The sequence below is a fragment of the Herpailurus yagouaroundi genome, unplaced genomic scaffold (genome assembly GCF_014898765.1).
Source record: "Herpailurus yagouaroundi ecotype Mexico unplaced genomic scaffold, PumYag 159, whole genome shotgun sequence".
Classification (NCBI taxonomy): Eukaryota; Metazoa; Chordata; class Mammalia; order Carnivora; family Felidae; genus Herpailurus; species Herpailurus yagouaroundi.
Genome location: NW_024412400.1, coordinates 37,636,784 through 37,658,238, shown reverse-complemented (window position 1 = coordinate 37,658,238; position 21,455 = coordinate 37,636,784). Strand labels below are relative to the sequence as shown.

At 39.5% G+C, this 21,455-nt stretch overlaps 1 protein-coding gene across 6 annotated transcripts in view; it reads left to right on the top strand.

The window, feature by feature from the left end:
- GK5 (glycerol kinase 5) overlaps positions 1 to 21,455 on the top strand; it is a 79,919-nt gene that overhangs the window by 10,212 nt on the left and 48,252 nt on the right. For all 6 annotated transcript variants that reach the window (XM_040480376.1, XM_040480375.1, XM_040480378.1 and 3 more), the window contains 3 exons: positions 313 to 388; positions 13,434 to 13,527; positions 20,098 to 20,229. In XM_040480376.1, coding sequence (XP_040336310.1) covers positions 327 to 388; positions 13,434 to 13,527; positions 20,098 to 20,229 — 288 coding nt within the window. In that variant the 5' untranslated portion in view covers positions 313 to 326. The remainder of the gene's footprint in view (positions 1 to 312; positions 389 to 13,433; positions 13,528 to 20,097; positions 20,230 to 21,455) is intronic.

The window sequence follows — 21,455 nt, the reverse complement described above, 5'->3', positions numbered from 1 at the left end:
CCACTCTTTTAGTATTACAAGAAGAAAATACAATCCAAGTAACCTTGAGTATTGTTTATTTTTTTCCTAACATTTAAAGCAAAAGCCCATTTTGCTATTATTCAAATATGACCTTTTTCCCTTTAAGTAAAAAATTACTACAAAATCATCTTAGTAATGCTTTCTTTATTAGCTCCAGTTATGTTACTAAATGCTAAACCCAGATGTTTTTCTTAAAGATTATATTGAATGATCTATTTCCCATACTATAATATTATAAAGAAAACTTCACTGGCTTTTACCCCCATGTGTTTTACCTATCTTTATTTTTAGCTGCAGGAATAGAGATGAATCAAATTGTTGGTCTTGGCATTTCAACACAGAGAGCAACTTTTATTACATGGAACAAGTAAGTACGTTGTTTGATAAACATTCTGTGGCTGGGTTCATACCATAGTGAGTGTGCTGCTGTAAGACCTTTTTGAGGAGTTTTAAATTTATGAATTAAGAGTTTTGCTTGGTTAAGAGGGATGAAAGTGGGCCTGCTTTCTGGCGTTTTAAAGTACATTCCCTGCATGTTGTTTGGGCTTGACTTCTATTAAATAATAACAATAAAAATATTATTACTGTCATTACAATTCTCCTTCCTTTCTTTTGAGGTGAGTTTTTCAAATAAGCATGGATTGAAATCTTAAAAATTAGCTTATATCTAAAAAGATTCAGGAGATTCTAACAAATTTCATAAACACAATTCTATAATTATGGTTTATATTTTCAGTCTGTTCCAAATTTGATATTTAAGTACCTACAACATATGAGGTATGTATAAACATAATTATAGGGGCGCCTGGGTGGCGCAGTCGGTTAAGCGTCCGACTTCAGCCAGGTCACGATCTCGTGGTCCGTGAGTTCGAGCCCCGTGTCGTGCTCTGGGCTGATGGCTCAGAGCCTGGAGCCTGTTTCTGATTCTGTGTCTCCCTCTCTCTCTGCCCCTCCCCCGTTCATGCTCTGTCTCTCTCTGTCCCAAAAATAAATAAATGTTGAAAAAAAAAAAACCATAATTATAATATCATAATGGCTACCATATAGTGAATACCTACGATATTTCAGGTTCTATTATCCTAACAAACATACTTATTAATTAGGTATTATGTAATATGTCTTTTTACAGAGAAAGAAACTGAGGCTTAGCGAAATAAGTAAGTGGTTCAAGGCCACTCAGTTAATAAATAGAGCCAAGATTCCAAATTATCTTTTTTGACCCCAAAACATATGCCCTTCCCACTACCTCTATATTACCTTCAACATGAGTTTCTTTAAAAACATTAACAACGGACACCTGGGTGGCTCAGTCGGTTGAGTGTCCGACTCTTGATTTCAGCTCAGGTTATGATCCCAGGGTTGTGGGATCGAGCCCCATGTCTCACTCCGTGCTGAGCGTGGGACCTGTTTGGGGTTGTGTCTCTCTCTCTCTCTCTCCCTCCCTTTGCCCCCTCTCCCACTCTCTCTCTCTGTCTCTCAAATAAAGAAAATTATAAAAAAAAATAAAAATGATAACAGCAAAACTCTATAAAATGTTTCTTTGTTATAAAGCCCTAGACACCAAAGGGCATCTTGAGCATGGGGCAGTGGGGAAGAAAAATGGTAGATATAGGGGTAAGAATAAGTATAAGAAACATAATCAGGGTGAATTCACAAGGACTTGGCCTCTAATCCAGTACTGGGCAAGAGGAAGAAGTTTAAATTTACCAGTGATGTTTGGGAAGATAATGATTGAAATTATAGACAACATAAAAGGAGGAACCAGTTAGGTGGTGATGATGGTGGGTAGAAGGGAATATGATAAAGTGTTTGGTTTGGGACATGGGGATATGGAGATCCCCTAAAGGTGGTTAGAACATTTGTCTGGTTTATACTGAGGCATGGCTCATTTCCTCCAGATAGGTGCTCTTTCTTTGAGGGTATAATGCTTCTCAGATGGATGCCTGCATCTACAGTCCCTCTGTGCCTTCCCCCAGCTCCCCACCCAGTGCATTGGGCACAGCAAGTCTTAAATAGGTAATACACGTGTCAGATAAAAGAGTAAAGGATTTAAAGTCATCTGTGTAGGTCAGGGTTTCTAAACAGTGGCACCGTTGACATTTTGGGCCAGGTGATTCTTTGTTGTTGGGGCTATCCTGGGCATTGTAGGGTGTTTAGCAGCATCCCTGGCCTCTGCTTTCCAGGTACCAATAGCACCCTCCCCCCCTGGTTTTGGCAGCCAAAAACATCACCAGACATTGCCCAGTGTCCCCTGGGCAGTAGAATCACTCGCAGTTGAGAACTGTTGACATAGATAAAGTTCAGAAGAGTAGGTGTGTTCTCTGGTAGAGATTATATGGATAAAAGAAAAGAAGACTGAGGATTTAGAGAGTATCCACCCTGCCCCCCAACTAATTGGGAGTCAGAAAGCAAAAAGCTAGCATGACAGGACAAACACGTATCTGGGAAGTGGGTGGTATGGAAGTTGAGGCAGGAGAGTGTTCCTAGGGAAACAACTGATTGGAAGTGTCATGTTTTGTTGGATTTGGAGATTAGATCATTGGCCACATTGATTGTTTTCATCAGAACCTAGATTCCAGGTCATTCATGACAGGAAGGTCAAAATACTAGGATGCAAAGTTTTTGTGTGGCAGTAGGACCATACCTCACTTTTAGGAGAAATAGAAGGGTCACATTCCAAGACCATCCAAGACCATTCACTTCCCTTATTGGTGGTGTTGTCATTTTGGCAGGATAGGCTTTCTTCCTCAGACAATTAATTTTGAGTTTTCTTCTTGGCTGTCCTTTTTTGAGATGTTCATATTCTTTCATCATGAGTTTTGGAAACTTTGCTTGTAGGAAATACTAGATATTCAACACACACACACACACACACACACACACACACACATGCACACACACACACACACACAGCTTTGTGCTTCTTTTACCTTAAAATAATAGAGTCTTAAAATAGTGCTCCCTGGGCACCATGTGCCCTGTAGCACATAATGCTGGCAGATCTACAAGCTCCCCAACAAAGAGCTGAGATACAGCACAGGAGTGAGTGGGCACAGCTCTGAGCTCATTTTCTAGAGAGAGATTGACAGGACCCTGGCACAATCTATTGTGCATTCCAGACCTGGCCAGCACCTCCTCCCAACTCACTGTTTCTTTCCCCTACGGTCACTGTCCATTTCTATCATCACGGCCATAGAAACATTGTTTTCCTGTTGCTGTCGTCAGTAAGCCTAAAACATTGAACTTTCTTTTTTTTTTTTTTCCTCCTTTCCCCTCCTTGAGATGCTTGGTGTTTATTAACTTTTTACAGGCCTTGACTTTTCTTCATATTCTTCAGATTAAAGTATTTTTCAATGTATTTAGTCAGTGGTGTGTTTAGCCTGTATCTGACAATAGCTATAGTACATCTCCCCTATTTTGGTTGTTTTAAATTCGTTTGTTCTACAAAATCGGATCTGTTTTGTTCCTTCAATCCCTATGTCTCTCAGGGAGGCTTCTGCTAGCTAACCTCAGATCAGGGTGTGTGCCAATTAGTAACATAAACTATGAGTCACGCAGGCAAACTGAGATTCACTCAGTAACTGTTTGAGGACTTATAGGGAGTAAGGCAGTGTGCTGGCTACAGAGCTGAATATGAAAATGAATAAGAAGACCAGCCCTCAAGAAATTGACAGTCTCATAATACAAATATGTAAATGACTGTGTTCCCACAGCACCAATATATCTTTTATTGTAGTACTTGATACTTGTGTTAATGGTTCTTTCCAATTACTTATGACAGAAATACATTAGGAACCACGGAATGGTACACGGTGTTAGAGAGGTTTAAGGCAACTCATTTACATATTGCTTGTCGTGTTTTTTCCTCCATTTGTTTTTTTATTGTTGACATAGGTAAAACAAACCCACATCACTGCTAAGTGAATATTGGAATATGTGTTACTTCTTAAGATCAGTATTCTAGATTGTCTTCTACCATGCTATGAATTAATGATGTCTCGTTCTTCTTGTGTCTTATGCCTTTGTTCTTCAGCTGTGCTAACATTTAACACACCATGCTTCATCCTGAGAACCTTCGAATGTGTAACACATTTTGTCAGCAATGTTCAGTCTCCTCGTTTGTTCCTCCTCATCCTTCAGAGCTCAGTTCTGTTGTCATTTCTCAAAGAAGCCTTTCCTGACCTTTACACTAGGCAAGGTCTCCTGTTAAGGATACTCATGGTATTCTGTATTTCTCCTTCATAGGACTTCGTCCTGTAGTAAGTAAGTGAGTAATTGAGTATTTGGTTTCCCTGGTAGAAAATATATTCATGTTTGTTTGCTTGTTTGCTTATTTATTTTGACAGAGAGAGAGAGAGAGGGAGAGAGAGAGAGAGAGAGAGAGAAAGAGAGAGGGAGGGAAATGGGAGTGGAGGAGGGGCAGAGAGAGAGGGAGACAGAATCAAAAGCAGTCTCCAGTCTGTCAATGTAAAGCCTGACTCAGGGCTCGAGCTCATGAAACACGAGATTATAACCTGAGCCGAAGTCAGATGCTTAACTGACTGAGCCACCCAGGCACGCCATGAGTAGATGCTTTCTAAGTAAAAAGAGCAAATCAAGGGCATAAACAGGAGGCACAAGAGTATGGAGTGTCTGAAGAATCAAAGGTACTTTGGAATTCAGAGGGTGAAATAGGGAAGGCACCATACCCAAGGGTTCTGACTTCTTCCTGACTCTGATCTTCTCTCTGACTATCCTCTTCCTAGTCTGTGCTCCAGTCACACTAGCCTGCTCTCTGTTTCTTGAACATTCCCACTGGTTCCTACTTTTATTAGGAGCAGCTTTGCACTTGTTGCTCCCTCTATCTGGAACACTCTTACCTGAGATCTCACCTATTTCTCATCATTCCGACCTCACCACGGAGATCATTCTCCCAGGAGACCTTCCCTGACCATTTTATTTGCCCATCAATTTACCATTTTATTTTCTTGATATCACTTATCATTATCCAAAATTCTTATTTACTTATTTGAATATTTATTTATTACATATCTCCCATAGGTGTAAGAAGTTCCATGAGTGTTGGGATTTAAAAAAAACTTTTTTTTTAATGTTTATTTATCTTAGAGAGAGACAGAGCACAAGCAGGGGAGGGGAGAGAGAGAGGGAGACACAGAATCCAAAGCAGGCTCCAGGCTCCGAGCTGTCAGCACAGAGCCTGACGCGGGGCTCGAACTTACGAGCTGTGAGATCATGACCTGAGCCGAAGTCGGACGCTCAACTGACAGAGCCACCCGGGCGCCCCCAGTGTTGGGATTTTTGTCTGCCCTATTCTCGCTAGGTCCTTCACACTTAGAACAGTACATTCACATAGTAGGCCTTCAAATGTTTGAGTGATTGAGTTGTACCTGGAGAGGAAGGCAAGGTCCCAGACCAGGAAAGGCCATTTGTTTTGGTAAAGAGTTTATCTCTTATAAGTAGTGGGAAATTATCAAAAGCTGTTAAGCAGAAGGGTAATATGACCAAATTTACATTTTAGAAAGAATATTCTTTAAAATTTTTTTCAGGTTTATTTATTTATTTTTGAGAGAGACAGAGCACGAGCAGGGGAGGGGCAAACAAAGAGAGAGAGAGAGAGAGAGAGAGCATCCCAAGCAAGCTCCTTACTGTCAGCACAGAGACCGATGTGAGGCTCAAACCCATAAACCATGAGGTCATGACCTGAGCTGAAACTGAGTCAGATGCTTCACCGACTGAGCCACCCAGGTGCCCCTGGAAAGAATATTCTTGAATCAGGGTAGACAGTGGATTTGAGAGGAATGAGAGTAAGATGGGGAAGTGTCTTTGAAGACAATTGCTTATTCAAGTCTCTGCTCTCATACCTAAAAACACTCCCCACCCCCAGTTACTCTATTCTTTTACCATGCATTCTTTCATGGCATCATCCTTATATGAAATGATAGTTTTAATTACTGATTTGTTTCTCCCCTCCATTAAAATATAAACTCCAGGGATATAACAGGATCCCTGTGGACTTAGGATGATCTCCCCACTTCCCCCTAGTTTTTGGCTGAAGCAGCTAAAGGATACCATTAACCCAAGTGTGGCACACTAGAGAAAGAGGGGCAGCAGGTTTGGGGTGGATGTGTTGCATTTGAGGTGGCATGGAGCAATTCTAGGAGATAAGCAGAAGGTAGCTATTTGTGAGGGGATGGAAATTATGTGAGAAGCTGGCCCTAGAGTTGTAGATGGGTGAGTAGTCCTGTGCTGACAGCATTCATGAGTGTGGGTCAGATTTCTTTACAGACAACAGTTAGTTAAAAAGAGAAGGGGACCAAGCATATAACCCTCAGCAGATACCAGCATTTAACTGGCAGTCAAAGGAAGAAATATTTGCAGAGGAAACCAGAGAACATATACTTAGAGAGGTAGGAGGAAAAACAGTACAGTGATATCATGCAAGCTTAGGAAAGTGACAGTTATTTTTTTTAATTTAAATGTTTGTTTATTTTTGAGAGAGAGCGAGTGCTACAGCAGGGGAGGGGCAGAGAGAGGGGGAGACAGGATCCTAAGCGGGTTCTGTGCTGACAGCAGAGAGCCCAAAGTGGGGTTCAGATTTGAACCATGAGATCATGACCTGAGCCAAAGTTGGACGCTTAAGCCACTGAGCCACCCTGGCACTCCAGGAAAGTGACAGTTTTAGGTAGGATGAAGTGATGGTCCGGACTCCGTATTGCAGAATGGTCAAGTCAAATAGAAATGAGCCTGTAAATCTGGAAATAAGGAAGACAGTGGTTACCACAGTGAATATACTTTTCATGAATGATGAGAAATCTGAATTGTACTTGTATCACATTTGGTTGAGGTAATGAGAGGTTATGAGGAAACATTGAAGGCTTTGTTAGGTTGTATTCCATACATACGGATCGGTACCAGTTCACAAGGTTCTGGCATTTAAAGCAGACACAGGAGGGTCACCTGGGTTGCTTAGTTGGTTAAACCTCTGACTCTGGATTTCAGCTCAGGTCATGATCTCACGGTTTTCTGGGTTCGAGCCCTGCATCTGACTCTGAGCTGGCAGTGCAGAGCCTGCTTGGGATTCTCTCTTTCCCCCTCCCCCACTTGTGCTATCTCTCTCTCTCTCTCTCAAAATAAATAAACTAAAAAAGAACTTAAAAAATTTTAAAAAAGAAAGAAAGCAGACACAGAAGAAAGCTGGAATGATCCCAGGTTAGGTATTGGAAAGATAGATGGTTAACTTGAAAGGTAAGGGGTAAAAAGAACCTCATGAAGAATAATGGAGTAGGAACCTGTGAGGATGGGTCAAAGCAACCATTGAGCTGGAAAGAGAGGTTATAGTAAACTGCTTCAAAACTCTAGAACGTAATTAGGCCTTACAACAACTAGGGGAGTGCTGGATGAAAGTAGCAGCCACTACTGTCAGGTAAGAGGGTGCGTGCAAACTGGCCACTGTCTTTTACTCCTCAGTGCTTCTGTGGGTATGGGAAAAGCGGCTCCCATTACTGGAGTGAGTGGCTGCTACTAGGACAAGCAGTAGGGACACTGTCCTACAAAAATTTGGATGTTTATGCTTTGGTGGTGCCCCACGGGACTGGCACAGCTGCTTACCTAGGTTCCAGCCCTCTCAGCTGCAGTGGCTTTCTTAACCAGTGTCTGTTGGGAGATTTAATGTTTTTTTTTCTGGAGCCAGACATTTAAGAAAATCTTTGTCAGCTCACTGACACAGAGAGAACAGAAGTCACGGAAACTTCAGTGACTACACACAACAAGGAATACACACTTTGCAATAATAGTTTGGAAAAGTCACACACTGACAACTCCAACCCTCAAGAAAGAAAAATCAGCAATCCCTGAGGAGGGGGTAAACCAGATTTCTAGAGTTATCACATTTATTTTCAAAGGAATAAGTTTTACGCATCTCACTGACTGAAGGAATTAGTCACACCCTAAGGAAATTTTGATGAATTAATCTGTTAAAGACGAAAATTAAACATTAAGATACAAAATTACACATAATAAATAGTATAATTGAAAACTGTACAATTCAGGACTCATGACATTTCCTTATAACCACTTCCAACTCCATTATTACTCTGTCTCTCCTGTAAATAGCACCTCTCAATACTTAGTCTTACAAGTTATTAAAGCAAGGCGCATTTTTATATATTAAACTAACAAAATAACAGTCTGGGTGAGATTATGGCAGAAGTGTTTCACTCATACATTGCTCTCATATTTTTTAATATATAATATTAAATTTAATTAAATTAATATTTAAATTAATAATTACTTTAATATAAATTAAATTAATATTTTCATATAAAATTAATGTCTCCAAATAGTTATCAAGTACAAACCAATGCTCCAGACGCTCCCTGAAGCACCATCTGGTACAGGCACCCTAGCTGAGAAGGCATTGGAAGTGGTATTATAATCAATATGCAATATTGACTATAACATCAACTGTTGCAGGTTTGGCCACATATGAGGAGTTGGACTCAGTAATCTCACACTTAGGAGTGAGGGAGATTTGGGGGAAACAACCCAACAGAAGCAACAACAGCTCATCAAAATTTGACCTCGGGAAATAGGGTCACTGCGAATGTAATTAGTTAAATTAGGATGAGACCATAATGCAGTAGGGTGGATTTCTAGTTCAGTGTGACTAATGTCCTCATACAAAGACAGCCACGTGAAGACAGACACATGGAGAATTTCATGCGAAGGAGAAGGGTTGGAGTGATGCAGCAATGAGCCAAGAAATGCCAGAGATTGCTACAGACCGCCAGCACAAGGCAAGGAAGGACTCCATTGTAGATTTTAGAGGGAGTGTGGCCCTGGCAGCATTATGATTCTGGACGTCTAGCTTCCAAACTGAGACAATAAGTTGCTTTTGTCTTAAGCTGTTACGGCAGCCTAAGGAATCAAATACAATGGTCAACTGATTTTTGACAACGACACCAACCAGGCAATGTGGAAAAACGTGTCTTCAACAGGTTGAGAAAACTGGATTTTCATTTGCAAAAGTATGAATGTGGACCCTTACCACATACTATATATAAAAATTAACTCACAAAATGGATCAAAGACTCAATTTAAAGGATAAAACTTTGTAGTTTTAAAGAAAACATAGAGGAAGATTTTCATGACCATGAATCTAGCATCGACTTCTTAAATGGCACCAAAAGCACAGTTAATACAACAAAAAAATAGATAAATTGGACTTCATCAATATCAAAAACTTTTATGCATCAGAGAACACTATTAAAATATTTTCATATTTTTGACAACTAATTTTTCTTTAATTTTCTTAACTGTCGGAAGTCTCTGAAGTATAAAAATTGCCCCAAATTTAATCATAAATAATAAAAAATAAAGCCATGTTGAAATTATTTTGACATAATGTATAATTTACATTTAAAAAATACGTCTATGGGGCACCTGGGTTAAGCCTCTGATTCCTTTTTTTTAAGTTTATTTTTTATTTTTTAAAATTTACATCCAAATTAGTATATAGTGAAGCAATGATTTCAGTACATTCCTTAATGCCCCTTACCCATTTAGCCCATCCCCCCTCCCACAACCCCTCCAGCAACCCTCAGTTTGTTCTCCATATTTATGAGTCTTTTGTTTTGCCCCCCTCCCTGTTTTTATATTATTTTTGTTTCCCTTCCCTTATGTTCATCTGTTTTGTCTCTTAAAGTCCTCATATGAATGAAGTCATATGATTTTTGTCTTTCTCTGACTAATTTCACTTAGCATAATACCCTTCAGTTCCATCCACGTAGTTGTAAGTGGCAAGATTTCATTCTTTTTGATTGCCGAGTAATACTCCATTGTGTGTGTGTGTGTGTGTGTGTGTGTGTGTGTGTGTGTGTGTTTGTGTGTGTGTGTGTGTGTACACACACACACACACCACATTTTCTTTATCCATTCATCCACCGACAGACATTTGGGCTCTTTCCATACTTAGGCTACTGTTGATAGTGCTGCTGTAAACATGGGGGTGCATGTGTCCCTTCGAAACAGCACACCTGTATCCCTTGGATAAATGCCTAATAGTGCAACTGCTGGGTCGTAGGGTAGTTCTATTTTTAGTTTTTTGAGAAACCTCCATACTGTTTTCCAGAGTGGCTGCACCAGCTTGCATTCCCACCAACAATGCAAAAGAGATGCTCTTTCTCTGCATCGTCACCTATATCTGTTGTTGCCTGAGTTGTTAATGTTAGCCATTCTGACAGGTGTGAGGTGGTATCTCATTGTGGTTTTGATTTGTACTTCCCTGATGATGAGTGATGTTGAGCATTTTTTCATGTGTCAGTTGGCCATCTGGATGTTTTCTTTGGAGAAGTGTCTATTCGTGTCTTTTGCCCCTTTCTTCACTGGATTATTTGTATTTTGGGTGTTGAGTGTGATAAGTTCTTTATAGATTTTGGATACTAACTCTTTATCTGATATGTCACTTGTAAATATCTTCTCCCATTCTGTCAGTTGCCTTTTAGTTTTGCTGATTGTTTCCTTTGCCGTGCAGAAGCTTTTTATTTTGATGAGGTCCCAGTAGTTCATTTTTGCTTTTGTTTCCCTTGCCTCTGGAGATGTGTTGAGTAAGAAGTTGCTGCGGCCAAGATCAAAGAGGTTTTTGCCTGCTTTCTCCTCGAGGATTTTGATGGCTTCCTGTCTTACATTGAGGTCTTTCATCCACTTTGAGTTTATTTTTGTGTATGGTGTAAGAAAGTGGTCCAGGTTCATTCTTCAGCATGTCGCTGTCCAGTTTTCCCAGCACCACTTGCTGAAGAGACTGTCTTTATTCCATTGGATATTCTTTCCTGCTCTGTCAAAGATTAGTTGGCCATACATTTGTGGGTCATTTCTGGGTTCTCTATTCTATTCCATTGATCTGAGTGTCTGTGCCAGTACCATACTGTCTTGATGATTACAGCTTTGTAGTATAGCTTGAAGTCTGGGATTGTGAAGCATCTGACTCTTGATCTCAGCTCAGGTCTTGATCTCAGGGTTGCGAGTCTGAGATAAAAAAAATACATACGTATGTCTAGGAAAATTTAGTCATTGATATCTTAAATGTGCAGTTACATTTCTGGAAACTGACTACAGCCTGTAATGTGGAAGGTGTGCGTCTTGGTGTGCATCTTGGTGTGTTTGCTTTGTAATTTCATCTAAGATAGAGGACTACAGTAGGAAAATCATGTCTCTGATTTGTGCTAATGATAATGGTGGCTGTTTGGATCACTGAAGGAAAAAGAAGTAATGTGTTCATGAATGTAGGTGAATGCTATGATTCTCATTAGTAGAAGTGAAAAATGAAAGGGAAGGACACTATTAAGAGAGTGAAAAGAAAACTCACAAAATGGTAGAAAATATTTTTTTGCAAATCATGTATTTGATAAAGAATTAATATTTAGAATATATAAAGAACTATTACAACTCAACAACAAAAAAAGAACCCAAATAAAGCAATTAATAAATGGACAAAGGACTTGAATAATATACAGATAGTCAATAAGCACATGAAAAGATGTACAATATCATTAGTCCTTGGGGAAACACGTACCAACTACAATGAGATACCACTTCACACCCATCAGGATGGCTATAATTAAAAAAATGGAAAACAACAAGTGTTGGTGAGGGTGTGGAAAAACTGGAACTCTTGTATACTGGTGGCAGGGATGTAAATGGTGTGGCACTATGGGAAAAAGTTTGGCAGTTCTTCAAAAACTAGACTTACCAGATGACCCAGCAATTCTTTTCGTAGGTATATACCCAAAGGAATTGAAACAGGGACTCAAACAGGTACTTGCATAGCAGTGTTTTTTATAGCAGCATTATTCACAAAGGCAAGGGGGTAGAAACAACCCAAATGTTGGGAAATAATGGTGATGGTAATATATAACATTGTGAAATGTACTTAATGCCACTGAACCACACATTTAAACATGCTTAAAGTGGCAAATTTATGTTATATATATCTTACCACAATTTTTAAAAAGAGAGAGAATCACGGGGTAGAGAGTATGCTAGATCATGGGATGCAGGAAAGGACGGAAGCCTGAGAGAGGTTGGTAGGAAGACAAGTGTTTGAGGGATTAATGGTTACAGTGAGTTTGAAGGGAAGGTATTTTTTTTCTTAAGTTTATTTATTTACTTTGAGAGAGACAGAAACAGTGGGAGTGGGGGAGGTAGAGAGAGAATCCCAAGCAGGCTCCGCACTGTCAGTGCAGAGCTGGGCGTGAACGCATGAAGCTGAAACCAAGAGTTGGACATTTAACTGACTGAGCTACCTGGTGCCCCTGAAGGGAAGGTATGTAGAGAGTAAGATTGAGAGAACTGAAATAATAACAAGATGTGTTGACTAATATATTGGAATGTTAAAATTTCGGGTGTAGAATGTTTCCAGGTAATAAAGTTGAGGATGTGCCCATGGGTGTGGACTGCTTAAGAAGTGTGGGAAATGACAGTCTAGGGAATTGAATGTGGCCAAACTCACACAGAGGGGCACCTGGAATAGGGTAGACAGCAAGCCTGAGTTGTATGTCAGAGATTAGTAGATGTCAGTGGTTGAATTTGCAGGAGCCAAAAAGGAAAATGACTTATTTCTATGGTATTTCTTAGTTCTGTACTTTTATTGTAGTGTTGACCCAGAGTTTGTTGAATTTCTTCTTATTGGACAAATTTTGATAAGCTCAGTAGGTTGCAGAGGATAAGCCAGTCCCAAAGGTGAGAGGTATAGAAATAGGGTGAGGCAATATTTCAGCTCTTCTGTGTAGCTACAGATGTTTTTATCCGATTGTGTGTTTCAAGTAAAATGAAGGGAGGAAGCATTGGCTTCTTGCTTTTTAAAGTGTATAAGCAAGTCTTTAAAGGCCTTCTTATTAGATGTGTTTTGTTTTAGACATGTGCACGTTGTACTGTTTCAAAAAGAATATCTTTTTTGATAGAATTTGATCTAGAATTTCATTTTATTTATCACATTATAATTGTTACAAAATGTGTTCAGTTTATAAAATGAAAAAATCATTCGGCAAGCCCCATCTAATTAAATTATACTTTGATATTCCAGTGTTGCCTCTAATTTTGTTTTCTCTTGTGCCAGATCTTTTTTTTTTTTTTTAATTTTTTTTTTCAACGTTTATTTATTTTTGGGACAGAGAGAGACAGAGCATGAACGGGGGAGGGGCAGAGAGAGAGGGAGGCACAGAATCGGAAACAGGCTCCAGTCTCTGAGCCATCAGCCCAGAGCCCGACGCGGGGCTCGAACTCACGGACAGCGAGATCGTGACCTGGCTGAAGTCGGACGCTTAACCGACTGTGCCACCCAGGCGCCCCCAGATGTTTTATTTACTATGGTCTCTGATTTATATTGAGTCTCAAAATACTGTTTTTATCGTTCTTAGGAAAACGGGAAATCATTTTCACAACTTCATTAGTTGGCAAGACCTAAGAGCTATTGAGCTAGTAAAATCTTGGAATAATTCATTCCTAATGAAGGTAATCTTTTTCTTATCTTCTGTGATTTAGATATTACTGTTTTCCCTGTAAATGTCCCTTACCTGTATAATCTCCTACCTGTGCTGTTTTAGAACGTTGAGAAGAGAATACACATATGCACACTCCACACATCAGGGAAACTTCATAATTGTCACCCAAAAGCATATATGGTAGACTAAAGTACTTAACAACTACACTTCAGGAAGCCCTAAGAAGGTTTAGGATGGACCCCAGGGTCTCATGTGAGTGAGAATTCATGTTACCATTCTTGGAGAAGTGGACAAAATGCAGACCATGTCCAGAAAAAATAGAGAAATGTCCAAATTTCATAATCTTTTGTTAAAAGTGGAGAATGAATATCAAGACGCATAACTGGCTGACAGCCACAAGCTCTTCATCTGATGCCTACCACATCATGGTAGCAAATGACAATGGTTATGACTATGACAGTGACAGTAGTGGTGGTGGCAGCATAAGTGTGGGGTTACTGAGTCAAAGGGTAAGACAGTTTTCCAAATGTGGCCAGACCTGCAATATGTGGTGTTATAATTAATATTACATGCTGCAATTTTACATATTCTAATGCCACACAGCTAAATGCCTTTTCAACTCAGGTGCCTCTACAGAATGGTGCTTCAGAGAGTATCTGGAGCATTGATTTGACTCAATAACTATTTGGAGACACTAATTTTATATGGAAACAAACATGAATATATTATAGAATATGACAGCAATGCATGAGTGAAAGAAACACTTTTGCCATAATGTCACCCACATTGGTTTTTCTTTTGTTAGTTTAATATATGAGGATGTACCTTGCTTTAATAACTTGTAAGGCTGAGTACTGAGAGATGCTGTATACAGGAAAGAGTGATTAAGGAGTTGAAAATGATTATAAGAAAATGTCATGAACTTTGAATGGTATAATTTAAAATTATACAATTTATAGGGTTGCCTGGGTGGCTCAGTCAGTTAAGCGTCCGACTCTTGATTTCAGCTCAGGTCATGATCTCACAGTTTGTGAGTTCGAGCCCCACATGGGGCTCCATGCTGATAGTGCAGAGCCTGCTTGGGATTCTCTTTCTCCTTCTCTCTCTGCCCCTCCCTCACTCACTCTCTGTCTCTCTCAAAAATAAACAAACATTAAAAAATAATAATAAAAACAAAACTGACTTCATACACAAAACTCTGCATTTAAAGCACTTCATCTACTTGATATTGAACATGCACATGATGTAAGCTTGGTTTCTCTTAGGAAAAAATGTGCACGGATTCTTACAGTTTAGCACACATGATTCCAGGGCCTGTCCTGCCAGTGGAGGAACCCCACCCTGCACCCATCCTATCCCAGATCCTTATGGTTTATTGATTGAGGCTCCTGGAAATATTTAGGGTGTATATGCCAGAAATGGCACCAAAGTTGTCAGTTTAGCCAAGGCTAGCTCTAAGCAACATGATGAAGTAATTAAAGTGTGTTGGCAATCTCCTGGCACCATTGTTTTCCTCCAGTCTTTCCAGCAGCCATGCTTCCTCTCACTGTTGTTCTGATTCTTGCTTAATGGTTGCTAAGGCTTCTCTTTGCTTTTAGCACTAAATCTTAACTCCCTACCATGGATCAGCTCTGTCTACAACTCTGACCATTTCCCAGACCCCTTCCTCCCTGGAGCTGCTAAGGATCTGGCTCCAGCTTTGCCAGCCTGCTTTTGTTCTTGTAGCACCCAAGCAGCCTCTCACCTTAAGACCTTCAGACCTGCAAGGGGCTCTCCTGCCATCATGACTGGATTCTTCTCATCCTTCCGGGCCCAGCTCACCTGCCACCTCCTCTGTGTGAGGCCTTTCCTGCCATCTTATTTATATAGAGTAGCATGACCCCCTTCCCCCAGTCCAGTCTGTATCAAACCGCCCTTTCTTTCTTTCACAGCACTTATCATATTTCACAGATTTTGAGATGTATAATTTTTTCAACTGAAATTTTAATTGAGATAATTATAGATTCACATGCAGTTGTAAAAAATAATACAGGGATCCCTTATAGGCTTTGCAGGTTCTCTCAATGGTAACAGTTTACAAAACTGGAGTATAGCATCACAACCAGGATACTGACATTGATACAATCTGTAGATCATATTCAGATTTCCCTATTTTACTTGTACTCTTTTCTGTTTGTATGTGGGCGTGTTCTGACTTCTGTACAGTTCTTTTATATGTTCGTATGACCACCACCACAGTTGGGACGCTGAACTGTACCATCATTACAAAGGTCCCTCATGTTGGTCTTTTATTATTTTTAAAAAATTTTTTATTTAAAAAAATTTTTTAATGTTTATTTTTTGAGAGAGCATGAGCATGAACAGGGGAGGGGCAGAGAGAGAGGGAGTCACAGAATCTGAAGCAGGCTCCAGGCTCTGAGCTGTCAGCACAGAGCCAAACATGGGGCTTGAACTCACAGACCATGAGATCATGACCTGAGGTGAAGTCGGACGCTTAACCGACTGAGCCACCCAGGGGCCCCTTATGTTGCTCTTTTATAACCACAGCCATCTCTGTCCTGTGTACCTCTCCAGCTTCTTCCCATCCATCACTCCTCGCAACTAGTAATCTGTCCTCCATTAAAAATATTTTCTGACTTCAAAAATATTACATACCTAAAATGATACAGTATAAAACCTTTGGGATTTGCTTTTTTCACTTAGTGTAATTCCCTGGAGAATCCAAGTTGTACCTGAATCAATAGGTTGTTTTTTTTTTTATTGCTGTGTTGTATTCAGGGGTACAGATGCACTACCTGTTTTTTAAGGACATCTGTGAAATCCCATTTTTTGGCTATTACAAATAGGACTGTTCTGAACATTTGTGTTTTTTTTTTTTAAATTTTATTTATTTATTTTTTTAAATGTTTATTTTTGAGACAGAGCATGAATGGGGGAGGGTCAGAGAGAGAGGGAGATCCAGAATCCGAAGCAGGCTCCAGGCTCTGAGCTGTCAGCACAGAGCCCGACACGGGGCTCGAACCCACAAATCGTGAGATTATGACCTGAGCCGAAGTCGGATGCTTAACCGACTGAGCCACCCAGGCACCCCTGTTTTGAACATTTGTGTACAGACATTTATGTGAACGTAAGTGTTCATTTCTCTAGGATAATACCCCAAAGGTACAATTAATTGCTAGGTCAAATGGTAATTGCATATTTTGTTTTATATGAAACTGTCAGAAAACTTTTTCCAGGGTGGCTGCATCATTTGCCTTCCCCCCAGCAATGTGTGAATTATAAGACATACTTTTTTTTTCTAATTTAAAAGGGGTGATTTTAAGCAGGATATATTTTTGTAAGATTTTATTTTTAATTAATCTCCACACCCAACATGGGGCTTGAACTCACAACCCCTAGGCCAGGAGTCACACATTCCACCAACTGAGCCAGCCAGGCACCCCAAGCAGGATGTATTCTTAACCATCAATTTTTAAAATCATTTTAACCATCAATTATATCTTAGCATTTCATTGTAATTTAACTAACAGGATTCTTTGTTGTTTTTTTGGTGGTACCTTCAATATTGGTTTATTTTACGGTGTCTTCTTAGATTATCTCATTTATTGATTTGATTCCTTGTCTTTCTCTTCCCATTAGAATGTAAATTTCAAGAAGGCAGGGACTCTGCCTATATTGTTCACTCTAGTTTCTCAAGGACTAGCACAGTCCCTTGGTACATAGAAGGTACTCAATAAATATTTGTTAAATGTAAGAACAAAATGCTAATTGTTCGTATGTTATATAAAAGTACAGGTGTTAGGGGTGCCTGGGTGACTCAGTTAAGTGTCTGGCTCTTGATTTCGGCTCACTTCATGATCTCACAGTTCATGGGGTTGAGCCCCACTTTGGGCTTTGTGCCCACAGCACGGAGCCTGCTTGGGATTGTCTCTCTCCCTCTCTCTCTACCCCTCCCCCACTTGCATGCGCTCTCTCTTTCTCAAAATAAATAAATAAACTTAAAAAACAAAGTACAGGTGTTAGAACTCTTAATACTTTTTGTGTGCTCCCCCACCCCGGGTATCTGCATTTTAATAGAAGATACCTTTTAATAGAAGGATATGAAATCTAATTTTTTAAATAGAGGAAAGTATAGTGTTCTTAGGGAAGAAAAACCTCTTTCAGTTTGAGGCATTCGTTAACATATAACACATCAGAGGGAGGATTATGGGTCGTCCCTTTAAATACTTTAAGGACGTCTTGTCTTTTTTTAAATTAAAAAAAAAATTTTTTTTTAGTGTTTGTTTATTTTTGAGAGAGAGAGAGACAGAGCATGAGTAGGGGAGGAGCAGAGAGAGAGGGAGACACAGAATCTGAAGCAGGCTCCAGGCTCCGAGCTGCCAGCACAGAGCCCGATGCTGGGCTTGAACTCACGAACCATGAGGTCATGACCTGAACCGAGGTCGGACACTCAACCCACTGAGCCACCCAGGCATCCCAAGGACATCTTATCTTTTTTTTTTTTTAAACATTTATTTATTTTTGAGACAGAGAGAGCATGAACAGGGGAGGGTCAGAGAAAGAGGGAGACACAGAATCTGAAACAGGCTCCAGGCTTTGAGCTGTCAGCACAGAGCCTGACGTGGGGCTTGAACCCATGGACTGTGAGATCATGACCTGAGCCGAAGTCGGATGCTTAACCGACTGAGCCACCCAGGCGCCCCAAGGACATCTTATCTTTTAATAAACAGTGCAAAATATGTAGAAACACAGGAAGTTTGAGCGCTGAATGAGATGAAAAGGAAGTTAAAAGGGCTATAACTTTCAGTTATAAGATGAGTAAGGTCTGAGAATCTAATGTATTACATGACTATAATTGATAACACTGTATTATATAATTAAAATTTGCTAAGAGTAGAACTTTTCACCAAAACGAAAAGGAAAAAAAAAAAAGGACAAGGGATGCCTGGATGGGTCAGTAGGTTGAATGCCGCCTGACTTTTGATTTTGGCTCAGGTCATGATCTCATGGGTTCATGAGTTTGAGCTCCACATTGGGTTCTGTGCTGACAGTGAGGAGCCTGCTTGGGATTCTCTCTCTCTCCCTCCCTCTCGCTCTCTCTGCCCCTCCCCCGCTCTCTCTTTCCTTCTCTTTCAAAATAAACAAACTTAAAAAACAAAGGGCAAAACTAAAATGTAGAGAGAATTGAGTCTATACATTTTCTTCATTGTTACACTTATTATTTTAGTAAATAAACCCAAACCTTTATATTTATTTTTTAGGGGAGGGGTGAGTAATAACAGAGGGAAAAATGCAAGAAGGCGGTAAATTCTCTATAAGTGAATATTCTTTAAAACATCAGTTTCAGAAGTTGAATTGTCCATCGGCATTCTTGTAGTAGGTGGCAGGATAGAGTTTTTGTTTTTGATTTTTTTTTTTTTTTTTTTACTATGTCTTACAAACCTTAAAACTCAAAGCAAGTTTTCTGTGAGAGGCTTTTTCTTTTTAACTAAAGATTTTGCTTACTAAGAAACAAATTTAAAACTATGTATATTTCATCTTTGATTTTGTTAAGTATAGGTAGTGTTCAGTGAAATCATATATCCCAATTTTAGGTACTTAGTGTGTAGGGAAATTTCCCTTATGGGTTAATAGTAACCTCATTCAAAATATATTTCATATAGGAATATAGCCTATCCCTTGACTCTCCCCCTTTTCTTTTTCTTTTATATTTTTTAAGTTTTTTTTTTTTTTTTTTTTGTAATCTTTGTACCCAGTGTGGGGCTCAAAGCCATGACCCGAGATCAAGAATCTCATGTTTTGGGGCGCCTGGGTGGCGCAGTCGGTTGAGCGTCCGACTTCAGCCAGGTCACGATCTCGCGCTCCGCGAGTTCGAGCCCCGCGTCGGGCTCTGGGCTGATGGCTCGGAGCCTGGAGCCTGTTTCCGATTCTGTGTCTCCCTCCCTCTCTGCCCCTCCCCCGTTCATGCTCTGTCTCTCTCTGTCCCCAAAATAAATAAACGTTGAAAAAAAAAAAAAAAAAAAGAATCTCATGTTTTGCTCACTGAGCCAGCCAGGCGTCCCTTTCCCTTTTTTTTTTTTTTTTTTTTAAAGACTTTATTTTGAGGGGTGCCTCGGGTCAGTTAAGCGTCCAACTTAGGCTCAGGTCATGATCTCACAGTTCGTGGATTCAAGCCCTGCGTCCAGCTCTGGATTCAAGCCCTGCGTCCAGCTCTGTGCTGACAGCTCGGAGCCTGTTTCAGATTCTGTGTCTCCCTCTTTCTCTGCCCCTCCCTGTTCACGCTCTGTCTGTCTCAAGAATAAATAAACATTAAAAAAAATAATAATAATAAAATAAAAGACTTTATCTTGAGCTTTTTGTGTTTATTAAAGAAGGACAGAGTAGATGTGTTATATCTCGTATGTTAGAATACAAATGTCCACTTGGGGTAACATTGCTTTACTTCATGTTCTTAGGTGCTGAGAACACTAGAAGTAGTTGAATGATTTGTTATTGGGTTTGTTTTCATATGTGTAGAATTAATATAGAAATATCAAACACCATTAAGTGCATTTTCCTAAAATATCTTTTTTCTTAACAGCTGATACAGAGCTCCTGCCGAGTGCTACACTTTTTCACTAGAAGTAAACGATTTTTTGCAGTCAGTATGTTCAGTTTTACAAACCAGCATGTTTCTTTGAGATTGGCCTGGATTTTACAAAACCTGGTTGAGGTAAGGAAAGATTGTGTGTGCCTGTGTATGTGTGTGTGTATGGACTACAGGAAAGACAAAATTAAAGGAATAAAGATAATTTGATTATTTCAGGGAAAATTAGGTGTCCACTACATATTGGGATAGAATACAAGGAATCTTTACTCGTTTTTTTTTAAACCTTTTTATTGTGAGTCATAACACATAATAGAAAATGGAACAAAACAAAACTATACCACCCAGTGATACACTGTGAAGCAAACACCTGTGTAGCACTATTTAAATCGAGAAACAGAACATTATGAAACTGTGTATCAGATTTTCTTTCCACGTTTTTACTTATATGTTTCTTTCTTAACACTATCTTTTTGTTTTACCTGAATTTTTTTTGAATTTTGTATAAATGGAATCCGTGGTTATTTTTTTGTGTCTGACTCCTTTTGTTTAATATTATATTTATGAAATATACCCATATTGGGTGTAAATTAATTTTCTTACATTTTCATTGCTATTTAGTGTTCAATATATGATTATATCTTTATCTGTTTATCCCTTCTGTTCATGTACATTTGAGTTATTTCTAGTTTGGGGCAATTATGACTAATATTGTCTTTGAAGTACATATAAATGCATTTCTGTTACATCTATACATGGGAACGGAGTTTTTAGGGCATGAATGGATATGTGTATCTTCACCTTTAGTGGATAATGTCAAAAAGTTTCCCACAGTTTTTGACAATTCACATACCCACTATCAGTCAATGAGAGGACTTCTTATTTCATTTACCATCATAATTGATACTATCAGGGTTTTTTTTTTTTTATTTTAGCCATTTTGGTACTTAAATAGTGCTCTCTCATTGTGATTTTAGACTGATGAAAAAGAAGATCCAACTGCATGCTGTCTATAGGAGAAACACTTTAGATTCAAAAATACAAATCAGTAAAAAGTAAAAGGATGGAAAAGATCTCTCATGCAAACAGCATCCATAAACTAAGTGGCTATGCTAATATCCAGCAAAATAGACTTTTAAAAAAAATTTTTTTATTATGTTTCTTTATTTTTGAGAGGCAGAGAGAGACAGAGTGCAAGCAGGGGAAGGGCAGAGAGAGAGGGGGGACACAGAATCCAAAGCAGGCTCCAGGCTCTGAGCTGTCAGCAGAGAACCCGACGCGGGGCTCAAACTCACAAACCAGGAGATCATGACCTGAGCTGAAGTCGGATGCTCAACCAACTGAGCCACCCA